Source organism: Brachyhypopomus gauderio, unplaced genomic scaffold (assembly GCF_052324685.1).
Source record: "Brachyhypopomus gauderio isolate BG-103 unplaced genomic scaffold, BGAUD_0.2 sc78, whole genome shotgun sequence".
Lineage (NCBI taxonomy): Eukaryota > Metazoa > Chordata > Actinopteri > Gymnotiformes > Hypopomidae > Brachyhypopomus > Brachyhypopomus gauderio.
In genome coordinates this window covers 268,999-282,288 of record NW_027506899.1, presented here as the reverse complement: position 1 = coordinate 282,288, position 13,290 = coordinate 268,999, and the positions used below count along the sequence as shown (strand labels likewise).

The 13,290-nt window shown below is 44.0% G+C and overlaps 2 protein-coding genes across 2 annotated transcripts in view; both read left to right on the top strand.

Moving 5' to 3' along the window:
- Window positions 1-13,290, top strand: part of LOC143492533 (uncharacterized) — a 695,466-nt gene that overhangs the window by 435,186 nt on the left and 246,990 nt on the right. Inside the window, exon 6 of the mRNA XM_076990860.1 lies at window positions 386-556. Within this exon, the coding sequence (XP_076846975.1) occupies window positions 386-556 (171 nt within the window). The remainder of the gene's footprint in view (window positions 1-385; window positions 557-13,290) is intronic.
- Window positions 3,443-12,456, top strand: LOC143492541 (ribonuclease inhibitor-like). The gene is made up of 3 exons (XM_076990868.1): window positions 3,443-3,613; window positions 10,742-10,915; window positions 12,387-12,456. Exons 1-3 carry the CDS (start codon window positions 3,498-3,500, stop codon window positions 12,454-12,456), a joined length of 360 nt encoding a protein of 119 aa, XP_076846983.1. The 5' UTR covers window positions 3,443-3,497.

Sequence of the window (13,290 nt, the reverse complement as noted above, 5' to 3'; positions counted from 1 at the left end):
TGTGCTGTATTTACTACTTTACAGACTAGCTGGCTGTAATCTCACTGTGAAGTCTTGTGGATATCTCACATCAAATCTACAAACAGAAAACACCTTGAAGGAGTTGGACTTGAATAACAACAACTTGCAGGATTCAGGAGTGGAGCAGCTCTCTGTTGGACTGAAGAGTTCACACTGTAAACTGGAGACACTCAGGTGAGATTTCTGAATTCATTCTTGAATGGAAAGGTTCATATGTACATGACACTGTGACAGTATTACCAAAGACAATATTCCTTATTCATATATTTCTAACTATTATATTTTATGTAAAAATATGATCATCCTATTTCTGTGATCCCACCTCGTCTAAACTGCTGTCTGTACTATATTTTCTCCTTTGCAGACTAGCTGGCTGCAGTCTGACAAAAACATCTTGTGAATATCTCAAATCAGCTCTACAAACAGAAAACTCCTTGAAACAACTGGAACTTAATAACAACAACTTGGACCATTCAGGAGTGGAACATCTCTGTGCGGGAATGAAGAGTTCACACTGTAAACTGGAGATACTCAGGTGAGATTTCTGTGAATTCATTCTGGATTGGACATGTTAACCTGTGAAGGCACTGTAGTGTAATTTTATAAAGTCAGCATGTCTTATTCTTTACGTATTTACAGGCATGAATTATTTTTGTGATTTTGGCTGGTTTCATAAATAGCTGCTCTCAATTTCCCTAGTTAGCCAAAAATTTTAGTGTAGGAGTCACTCATCTTCAGATGGTGTTATTGTAGGGCAGCAGACATTTTCAGGTGGGAGAGAGAGAGAGAGAGAGACAGAGAGACAGAGAGAGACAGACATCTGTGTCCATGGGGAGCAGAGCCACAGTGATAACCAAACCCAACACGAGCTCCTCCCCATACTTGTCTTTAAAACACAGTGTGATGTCCTGCTGTCTGACTAGACAAAACCAAGAGAAAACATTCTAAGACAGAAAATGACCCTCACCCCCATCTGGCAGGACACGCAAACCTTGTCACGTCTAAGTCAAAAGTCAAATTTATTTATATAGCGCTTTTTACAACACGTGTTGTCACAAAGCAGCTTTACAATCGTATGGGTCCAGATCCCTAATGAGCAGGCCAAATGTGACAGTGGCAAGGAAAAACTCCCTATGATGGTGGGGATTAGGAAGAAACCCCGGGAGAACCAAGACTCAAAAGAGAACCCATCCTTCATTGGGCGGACCATTAGCACAAGTCCGTATTTGTGGTCAAAAGGTGGTTGTACAGTTATAGTTAAGGTTCTTGTTCCCCGGCCAAGTGGTCACAGTCCCATCAGTGCAGATGGTGAACCTCAGGTAGGAGCTAGCATCAGCATCTCAAAACACTGCTCTACACAAATGACATGGGGGAGTTGTACTAGGACAGAGTCAACTCTGAAAACAAAAGGTACAAATCTGTGTTCTATTACCACACTTGTGTGCAGTCTATCTATTATATCTTATCAAACTACAGTTCTTGAGTGTTTATAGTTTCACTGTAACTGTGGTGTGGTAGCATCAGGGTTTGTGTGTTGGGACACTAGTGTAGGACACCAGAATGATCAGAAACACCATAACAGTGTAATATAGTGAAGATACTGTTCCTAAACAAAACCTGGGAGCACAAGAAATAACCTTGATTGCTGTTGTATAATTATGAAGTATTTATTCAAATAATTCTTAAAACTGTACAATTTGAAAGCATCAAAGGCAGAAATGTCACCCATGAGAAGGAAGAATTTGCGTTGGCAATTTGATTGACAATTTTATTATGTTGTCAATTGAGTGGCGGTAATTGTACCCAATCAAATATGATGTTGGGCGAGGCCATGACGAGAGATGTAATGATGTAATTTCTGTGGCCAATAGCATTAAGGGAGCTGTTTAGATTTACTGAGGTGAAGTGAACTGTAGAAGATCATGAAAATGTATTTTGTACAAAGTCTGTCTAATTTAGCTAGCTAATTGTATTTCTGTCAGATTTGTCTCAGTTTCTTGCCCATGTAGCCCAGGTTAACTAGTCTTGTGAATATAAGACACAGATGTATATTCACTTTAAGAGTTTACTGTCTCTATTTACCTCAGAAACTCCGATATTAGCATTAGCATCACAGTCAGTGAATCAGTCTCGTTAATTCTGGGGATGTTGTTTAAATCTCTTTAATAGTGGAGACTTCTAAGAGTGTGATGGGGAAGAGTCAGTATTACTTTTATTATGATTAACGGTACTAGTTAGTAGTGTTATTGACGACGTTGGTCGAGGGACGACGAGCTGACCGATAGCGTCCTAATATCACGAGGGATGACGACATCCCGCCTCACGAGGGCTGGTCCACTGCTCGGTAGCAGCACAATCTACCGGGGATGCGGGATGATTCCCTGAGTGAACCGGCGTTCACCACCCACGGCAGGACGAGGAGAGACAAGTTCAGTTGTGTCAGATATTTAACTGGTTCAGATTAATGAGTGTAAGGACAGACGACTCCATCAGATCTGCAGCGTTTGATCTGCAGTGAGGTGATCATTCTGATCATTAGTGTGGAATAAGGGGAAAAATGTGTTATGACATAACAAAATATGTGAGTTGGTTAACCTGATTAATGTTAGTGTGGCCTATAATGTAGGTTTGTGTTTAGAGTCTTCACTCACTGAGCGTCACATATCACGAGATTATATCATCATAGTAGTGAGAGGAAAGTAATAGTGGGTGAGTTCATCTAAATTGAGAACCACAATTTTAACTGGGGAGACCCAAACCCATGACTGCAGGAAACTGCACCACACCCCCTATCCTGGAGCAGATAGGGGAGCTACTTGGTTTATTCTGTGTCTGTAGGACTCTTTAAAATTAGACTTCAACATTACTCTGAAATGTTCCTTAATTACCATTTTAACATTATACTATTTATTTAAGTTTTTCTACATTTACACTGCACCACACCTCCTATAGAGGGGCTACACCTAGTTGATGTAGTGTTTGTATGACTCAAAATGAACCTTCAACGTTACTCTGAAATATTCCTCAATGAACATTTTTACAATATACTATTTAAGATTTTTACATTTACACACCTCACATGTGATCACACTTAGTAACAGTGAAGTAGTCAGTTAGTCAGAAGTTATTAGCAGAAGTTAAAAGATGCTCTGGTTTATCCTGTATCACCCCCTTGAGAACTGGGTTTATTATCTCCACAGATACACTGCTGCAACCACATGGGTTAATGACAAACACTGACACCTGGTGGTAATTTTGTGTATAGTCATTTTTATTATGTAGTTGTGTTCTTCAAACACGATATCTAAATGTTATAAAAATTAGCAGCATGATCATTAATAAAAACTAATGTCTATATTGTAATATCTGTTGTGTCAGCTGTAGAGTGTATAGTAATATCTGTTGTATCTACTTGCAGTCTGGCTCTCTGTAATCTTGGGGAAAAGACTTGTGAAAACCTGGCATCAGTTTTGCAAATGGAAAAATCCCTCCTGAAGGAACTGGACCTTAGTAACAACGACCTGAACAATTCAGGAGTGGAGCAGCTCTGTGCTGGACTGAAGAGTTCACACTGTAAACTGGAGACACTCAGGTGAGATTTGTTATATTCAACAGAGATTCTTCTTGGTTGGTCCTGTAGCTCTGACCTCCATCACCATGAAATGTTTTGATAGTTCAGTCATGCAGCATATTAGACCCTCCTGCCTCCTACTTTGATCCCCTTCAATAATCATATAATGTAAATAGATCTGGTGAGGACGCTGTATCCAGTGCACTACACGTGACTCTCACACATCTAGAGAACAAAGACACGTCAGGATGTTTATCTACATCAGCTCCACTTTCAATACCATCATTACACAACAGCTCCCAGAGAAGCTGGTCACTCTGGGCCTCCACACACCACTCTGCAGCTGTGTACTGTACATTCTTACACACAGACCACAGTCAGTGAGAACAGAGAACAGAACATCCAGCAGCATCACACTGAGCAGCGTCTCCCCCAGGACTGTGTGTTCACACCTCTCCTGTTCACATTACTCACACCTGACTGTGTGTTCACACCTCTCCTGTTCACATTACTCACACATGACTGTGTGTTCACACCTCTCCTGTTCACATTACTCACACATGACTGTGTGTTCACACCTCTCCTGTTCACATTACTCACACATGACTGTGTTCACACCTCTCCTGTTCACATTACTCACACATGACTGTGTTCACACCTCTCCTGTTCACATTACTCACACATGACTGTGTGCTCACACTTCTCCTGTTCACATTACTCACACATGACTGTGTGTTCACACCTCTCCTGTTCACATTACTCACACATGACTGTGTGCTCACACCTCTCCTGTTCACATTACTCACACATGACTGTGTGCTTACACCTCTCCTGTTCACATTACTCACACATGACTGTGTGTTCACACCTCTCCTGTTCACAATACTCACACATGACTGTGTGTTCACACCTCTCCTGTTCACATTACTCACACATGACTGTGTTCACACCTCTCCTGTTCACATTACTCACACATGACTGTGTGTTCACACCTCTCCTGTTCACATTACTCACACATGACTGTGTGTTCACACCTCTCCTGTTCACATTACTCACACATGACTGCACTGACACGTTCAGCCCAATCACATCACAACATTCACAGACGACACTACAATCAGTCTGATCACCAATAATGATGACACACTGTACAGACAGGACATGGAGCAGCTAACCAGGGCCTCAGAGAGGATCATGGGAGCCCCACTCCCACCCTAGCAGATGTTTATAAAGGTGGATGTGTCAGAAAGGACGCCATCTTGGAGATGAGAGTGGAGGAACCTTCACTACAGTTCCCAGCATCTCTAGCTGCTCCATGAAGACTGATCTGTGAACACACACATCTCTCTCAATTCAATTCAATTTCAATTCAATAAGCTTTATTGGCATGACCATATGCAGTTACAGTATTGCCAAAGCTGTGTTATCGTTCAACATTAATAAATCATTGAAAAATATGAACAATTCTAATTATGATGAACTTGAACATGAATTTAAAGTTGAAGAAGTGAAAAGAAAGGAAAGCAAATAAATAAGTAGAGGAGAAGAAATAAATAGATCAATATAAATCAAAGTGATTCCAAACAAGGTATGTGTGTGTTTGTGCGTGTATGTGTGTGTGTGTTACTCACTGTCCCTTTACGGGGGGACACTGCCAGGGCCCAGGTCTGGCAGTACTGCTCCAGCAGGTCCAAGTTCTCCTGCAGCCCCTTCTCTGTGGGGGACAACAGAACCATCTGCATAGAGCAGAAACTTGATTTCTGAGTCATGTAGAGTGAGACCAGGTGCTGCAGAGTGTTCTAAGATGGTGGCCAATTCATTGATATATATGTTGAATAATGTTGGGCTTAAGCAGCAGCCTTGTGTCACTCCACGCTCCTGGGAGAAGAATGTGCTTCTTTTGTTGCCAATCTTTATACCGCACCTATTCTTTGTGTACATGGATTTAATAATGTCATATATTTTACCCCCTACACCACTTTCTAATAATTTGTAAAATAGACCATTGTGCCAAATTGTGTCAGATGCTTTTTTTAAGTCTATGAAACATGCAAATTTTGGCTGTTTTCTGGTTAACATGTAGGTCAATTAAGGTGTGTAGGGTGTAAATATGATCTGATGTGCGGTGATTTGGTATGAATCCAATCTGACTTTTACTCAAAACACTGTGCTTCATAAGGAAGTTTATAAGTCTTGAATTAATGATACTACAGAGTAGCTTCCCCAGATTACTGTTCACACAGATGCCTCGGTAGTTATTAGGGTCGAATTTATCTCCACTTTTGAAAATCTGTGTTACAAGTCCTTGATTCCAGATATTAGGGAAGTGACCTACACTCAGAATCATGTTGAATAGTTTGAGGATGGCCAATTGGAATTTTTTACTTGTATGTTTGATCATTTCATTTAAAATGGCATCAGGCCCACTTGCTTTCTTTGGTTTTAAGGTAGATATTTTATTTCTAAGTTCCTGCTCAGTAATGGGGGAGTCCAGGGGATTCTGGGACTGTTTTATTGCCCGTTCTAATATGTTAAGTTTTTCAGTTATATGTTCAAGTATTGTATTGGGTAATTTATTAAGTGACTTAAAAATGTGTTATCCATATGTCACTATTTTGGATAACCAATTCTTCAGATTTAGATTTATTAAGTGGTTCCAGTGGTTCCAAAAATTATTTGTATTGATGGACTCCTCAATTAGTGTCAGTTGTTGTTGTGTATATTGAGCTTTTTTGATTCTGATTGTACGTTTGTAGAGTTTCAGTGTTTCACAGTACTGAAGGCGTAAATCTGCATTGTTTGGGAGTTTGTGTTTTTGGTTTGATAGTTTTCTTAATTCTTTTCTGATGTTTTGACATTCTGTATCAAACCACTTATTATCTGTTGGATTTGGTTTGTTCCTTAATTTTCTTAGGTTGCATATTTTGGCAGTTTTAATAAAAATGTGATTTATATTCTTAACTGCAAGATTGATGCCTTCGTTACTGTGAGTGTGTGTGGTGTCCAGAAAGGTGTCTAAAAGTGTTTGAATTTCTTGAGTGCTGATTGCTTTCTGGAACTCTTCTGCGTTGTTTTGGGCCCATCTGTATGGTCTCCTGATATTAAACAGCTTACTGGGCTGTGTGAGTGCAGTGTTGTTATTCTCTGTCCTTTTAATGAACACAGTGATTTGGCTGTGATCAGACAGAGGAGTTAATGGTTTAACAATGAATGCACTGAGAGCGAAAGGGTCTAAATCTGTTATGACATAATCTACTGTACTGTTACCAAGCAGTGAGCAAAAGGTGTATCTCCCCAAAGAGTCCCCTCGTGTCCTACCGTTGACGATGTACAGACCCAGATTTCGACAGAGCTGAAGGAGGTCCTTCCCATTCTTGTTTGTCTGTGTGTCAGAGTTATATCGGGGCAGATTATTAAAGTTTCTTGGGTAATGATATCCAAATATGTGATTGTTACCTTGTTCTGTGTTGAGATCAGGTAGAGATCCGGTACGTGCGTTCAGATCTCCACAGATCAGCACACTTCCCTGGGCCTGGAGGATGCTGATTTGATCATGGAGACTGGGCAAAATATCTTTGTTGTAGTAAGGGGATTCACATGGACGAATGTAGATTGAACAAAGGAATATATTGTTTGGAGTGTTTAGAATTTCTTTATTAATTTTAAGCCAAATATGTGTTTTTCCTAATTTTAGAGGAGTTATGAATTTAGACAGTTCTGATCTATACCAAATAATGATTCCACCTGAGTCTCTGCCTCTTTTGATGTTGGGCTGTTTAACAGAAGGGATTATTATTTCCTTGTAGTTTGCGGGACAGTGAGTAACTGAATCTGATTTACTCCAGGTTTCCTGGAGAATTATAATGTCATTGTCTTTTGTGTTATTTGTGAAATCAGTGTTTGTGGTTTTGTGTCCAAACAGGGACGATTTAATACCCTGAATGTTCCACATGGAGATAATGGCTTCATTCTTCAAATGTGATATATAATACAAATACAAATGAATTAGAATAAGACAAACCTGTAAAACATGAAGCATTGCTATCTGGTTTTCAAAATAAGAGCTAAAATTGAAAATAGATAAGTATATAAGTAAATTACGTATAAATTCTGAGTAATCTATAAAGTATATAAATACATTAAAACATTCAGAACAGTCAGTCAGTTATATACACTGCAAAATGATGACCTTCACCATGTCTCTTACCATGGACCATGACCCACCATATGGGTGCAGATGTGATTGAGCATCTGCAGAATGTCTCTGAGCTCAGAGTTATTTGGGTTTGCTGATTTGCTGACAGCCTGGGCGTAAGTCAGACTTCCTGGCCCGATCTGGCCCTGTTGAGGAGCTAGGTCTTAGTTCATCGGAGCATCATGTGTAACTCTGGTAGGTAAGGGTGAAGGTAAGGGTGGAGGTAAGGGTGGAGGTAAGGGTGGAGATAAGGGTGGAGGTAAGGGTGGAGGTAAGGGTGGAGGTAAGGGTGGAGGTAAGGGTGGAGATAAGGGTGGAGATAAGGGTGGAGGTAAGGGTGGAGGTAAGGGTGGAGGTAAGGGTGGAGGTGGGTCACCAACGTATTTGTGGTGACTCCTCCACTTATCTGGCAGTAGTGGATAATGAGGTCCATGTTCCTGAGGTCTAAGATGGGGGACTAGTCCATTTGCAGGTCGTGGTGAGGGTCTTTAAGGCCATGTGGATTGTGAACCGTATCTAGTGTTGCGTTGGGGGGTGGAGATGTTCCGGGCCAGTGTGACGTTCTTTAGGGTCTTGGCAAACACAGGAATTACCTTTTAAAATAAATGGACCTGGTCGAAGAGACAGGTTGTATCCAGTGACGGGTGGTGGGCAAGGTGGGTGTTTTGTCGGAGGGAAACTCACTGAGGTTCCCCTGGACCATGAGTGTTCCGTTCTTATATATGTTGACAGTGGTCATCACTGTATCTGGGTCACAGGGGTCTTTTCAGCTTCCACCCGTTACAGATGGCCTCCTTCTTCACAGCGGTGTAGTGGGAGGTCAGAGCTCTGTGCCATGAGCTGGGGTGGTCAGAGTAGAAGATGAGGTTGCTGACCTGGCCAGTCTTGTATAGATCTGCGAACAGAGTTTTCGGCTTCTCTTTCAGGAGTTTGTGTTTGAACTGCTTTCGGGCGTTGTCACTCTTTACCTCGGGGAGGGTATATGACTGGACAGAGCTGTGCAGGATTGCAGAGTGAGGTTACACTCTCCTCAGGACAGCAGGGAGGCAGCAGGGCCTCTTGTGATTGACTCATTCCAGGAGCTTATTGAAAGTCACTGACGGAATGTTTATTTTCAGATGTCAACTGACAATTTAGCTTTAGCCTTTAGCTTAATTTTAGCTTTGCTATTAAGATCACTTAAATATCAGCTAAATTTAAGTCTATAAAGTCATTTTTTTTTCTCCACTGTGTGAACAGGTAGTGTCACTCACAGGTGTGCTGTTGTTGATTAATGAATGCTGCTGAAGGAGATGAGTTTTCCTCTGATTTCTCTCACCTCAGTTCTGCTGATAGCTGCTCTGTCTGGATGTGTTCCTCTCTTGCAGATATAAGCAGAAATCTTCTAAATTGTCTCAGATTTTATCGTTTTTAGTCTTGATTTTTGTAGTTCCGTTGTTAATAAAACTTTATGCAGTGTTTCTGTAGATTATTTTATGATTTCTCTCATTTAAAACCAGAAAACAACACGAAGATCTAGGAGCTCACACAAACATGACTGTAGTGTAGAATGTAGAATCCTATAATCCTCTCTCTCTCTCTCCCTCTCCCTCCTTCTCTCCCCCTCTCTCCCTCCCTCCCTCTCTCTCTCTCCCTCCCCCTCCCTCTCTCTCCCTCTCTCTCTCTCCCCCTCCCTCTCTCCCTCCCTCCTTCTCTCCCTCTCTCTCCCTCCCCCCTCTCCCTCCTTCTCTCCCCCTCCCTCCCTCCCTCTCTCTCTCCCTCCCCGTCCCTCTCCCTCCTTCTCTCCCCCTCTCCCTCCTTCTCTCCCCCTCTCTCCCTCCCTCTCTCTCTCCCTCCCTCTCTCTCCCTCCCTCTACCTCTCTCTCCCTCTCCCTCCTTCTCTCTCCCTCCCCGTCCCTCTCTCTACCTCTCTCTCCTTCTCTCCCCCTCCCTCTCTCTCCCTCCTTCTCTCCCCCTCTCTCCCTCCCTCTCTCTCTCCCTCCCCTTCTCTCCCTCTCCCTCCCTCTCTCCCTCTCTCTCTCTCTCCCTCTCCCTCTCTCTCCCCCTCCCTCCTTCTCTCCCTCTCTCTCCCCCTCCCTCTCTCCCTCCCTCTACCTCTCTCTCCCTCCCTCCCCCTCCCTCCCTCTACCTCTCCCCCTCCCTCTCTCCCTCTCTCTCTCTCTCCCCCTCTCTCTCTCCCTCCCTCTCTCTCTCCCTCCCCTTCTCTCCCTCTCCCTCTCCCTCCCTCTCTCCCTCTCTCCCCCCCTCCCTCTCTCCCCCTCTCTCCCTCCCTCTCTCTCTCCCTCCCCTTCTCTCCCCCTCCCTCCTTCTCTCCCCCTCCCTCTCTCCCTCCCTCTACCTCTCTCTCCCTCCCTCTCCCTCCCTCTCTCCCTCTCCCTCTCTTCCTCCCTCCCTCCTTCTCTCCCTCTCTCCCTCCTTCTCCTCCCTCTCTCCTCCTCTCCCTCCCTCCCTCTCCCTCCCTCCCCCCCTCCCTCTCCCTCCCTCCTCCTCTCCCTCCCCCTCCCTCTCTCCCTCCCCCTCCCTCTCTCCCTCCCCCTCCCTCTCTCCCTCCTCCTCTCCCTCCCCCTCCCTCTCTCCCTCTCTCTCTCCCTCCCCCTCCCTCTCCCTCTCTCCTCCTCTCCCTCTCTCCTCCTTCTCTCCCTCCTCTCTCTCTCTCCCCCTCCCTCTCTCCCTCCCCCCTCCCTCTCCCTCCCCCCTCCCTCTCCCTCCTTCTCTCCCTCTCTCCCCCCTCCCTCCCTCCCCCTCTCTCCCTCTCTCTCCCCCTCCCTCTCCCTCTCCCTCTCCCTCCTTCTCTCCCTCTCTCCTCCCCTCTCCCCCTCCCTCTCTCTCTCCCTCTCTCCTCCCCTCCCCTCCCCTCTCCCCCCCCCCTCTCTCTACCTCTCTCTCTCTCTACCTCTCTCTCTCTCTTCCTCTCTCTCTCTCTCTCTCTCTCCCTCTCTCTCTCCTTTCTGCAGATTGTCTGGTTGTCTGGTTACAGAGGAAGGTTGTTCTTCTCTGGCTTCAGCTCTGAGCTCAAACCCCTCACACCTGAAAGAACTGGATCTGACCTACAACCACCCAGGAGAGTCAGGAGTGAAGCTGCTCTCTGCTAGACTGGAGGATCCACACTGCAGACTGGACACACTCAGGTAACATTATAGTGTGTGTGTGTGTGTGTGTGTTCAGGGCTACACTGTAATCACAGAACAAACACAGACACAGTAGCACAACATTTACTGACCACAATGGTTCAGATGTTTCTGTCAATATAAATAAATCTCCTAAAGTTGATGATGTAACTTTGGTCACTCAGAGGCTGGACACAAATGTGAGCTTTTATGAGGTTTATTATAAACGGCCCAAAATAGATCTACAATTAAGGAAAACACAGATAAACTAAAGACAACAACCATGTAATACAACTACAGACACATCAAAAGAACATATTGAATAAACAGCTAAATAGACAAACAATTTATAACAAACAAATTATAAAGCAGCTGTCACGGTGAGGCGGCCCCCTACCGGCCGCCTCTGTCCACAGCGGCTGTTGTTGTCGTTGTTTGGTGACGTCATGTGCGTCCCTCAGGTGGGCGGAGCCCGTGATCCGTCTCACCTGAGGGTCGTTTGTTTGCCTATATATGTCTTGTCTTTGTACCAGTTGACCGCTGGTCATTATATCCTTAATTTGGATCTATTGCACGGGTTTTAGGTTTGCACACTTTATATTAAACCACCCTTTTTCCCTGAGACTTGGTGTGATCGCTTCCTTTTTGTTGCTCACCCCCTGCCCGTCACAGCAGCAATACACAAAACACAAAGCAAATATCAAGATTAGTACTAGAGTTGGAATAGAAACCAGGAAAACTGAAAGACTGTCCACAATATATACGAGACACGAGTGACAACAACCAGAAAGACGAGAGAATCATTAATGTAGAACCTGTGAACAAACAACAAGATCTACGTGTGATGACCAGTAAAGATTATACTGAAAACAAGGACTACAAACACCTGAGGAACTGGGGAATGAAACCAGGTGCAGGTGAAAACACTAATGAGGAGGAGGGTGACAGGGATGGGGCGTGAAGACAGACACAACAAGGAAATTCAAAATAAAAGCACATAAAAGGAAAACCAGGAAGTTAAATCAAAACAGAAGAGGAGTTGTCATGTGACACGTCATGGAGTGGGTGATCATGACAGATGTTTAGTCTGACAGTACAGAGACGGTCCTGACAGTGTGAGTGTAAAATCTACTGAACACTCACCACTGTAAACTCATGTATGAATTCAGTGTATCTTCATCTTGTCTGCATTCAGGGAGAGATGGTTGTCATGACAACATTGTCATGACAACAAGATAGAGAGATGAAGGAAAAAGGGAAAGGAGGGAGATAAAGAGGGAAAGAACAAGAGGGGAAGGAATAGAAGTAGAGATGGAGAGAGCGGGAGAGGAAGACGAAGAGGGAGGAGGGGAAAGGGAGAAAGGGATGAAGAGAAAGAATAGGAGAGATGGAAATAGAGAGAAAGAATGAAACAATTAGAATTGGAATGTTTAAACACTGTGTGTGTGTGTGTGTGTGTGTGTGTGTGTGTGTGTGTGTGTGTGTGTTTTAGGGTGGATCATACAGGAACGATGAGAATGAAACCAGGACTAAGAAAATGTGAGTTCACTGTTTCAATATAATGAACACAAACACACATATATATATATATATATATACACATACACTCACACACACACACACACACATCTACACACACACACACACACACACACACACACACACACACACACACACACACACACACACACACACACAGTAGTTCTCTCCTCTAATGTCTGTTCTTGTGTGCAGATGCGTGTGAGTTCACACTGGACCCAAACACAGCACACAGATACCTCTCTGTGTCTGAGGGGAACAGGAAGGTGACGCGTGTGGAGGAGGAGCAGATGTATCCTGATCATCCAGACAGATTTGATTACTGGTGTAATGTGCTGAGTAGAGAGAGTGTGTGTGGAGAGAGTGTGTGTGGAGAGAGTGTGTGTGGACGCTGTTACTGGGAGGCTGAGTGGAGTGGAGATGATGTTAGTATAGCAGTGACATATAAAGGAATCAACAGGAAAGGAGGCAGTGGTGACTGTAGGTTTGGAGGGAATATAAAGTCCTGGCGTTTGCGCTGCTATAATAACAGATACACTGTCAGACACAATAAGAAGGAAACTGACATCTCTGTCCCCTCCATCTCCAACAGAGTAGGAGTGTATGTGGACTGGCCCGCCGGCACTCTGTCCTTCTACAGTGTCTCCTCTCACACACACACACACACACTCACACACTTACACACATTCAACTCCACATTCACTCAGCCCCTCTATGCAGGGTTTGGGTTTGGGTTTCTGTTTGGGTATTCTGGATCCTCAGTGTGTGTGTGTGAACTAGAATAACCTCCTGTGTCCTGCAGGAACACCTGAGTCTCCATGGTAACACTCCTCTACACACACAACTGGACATGATGA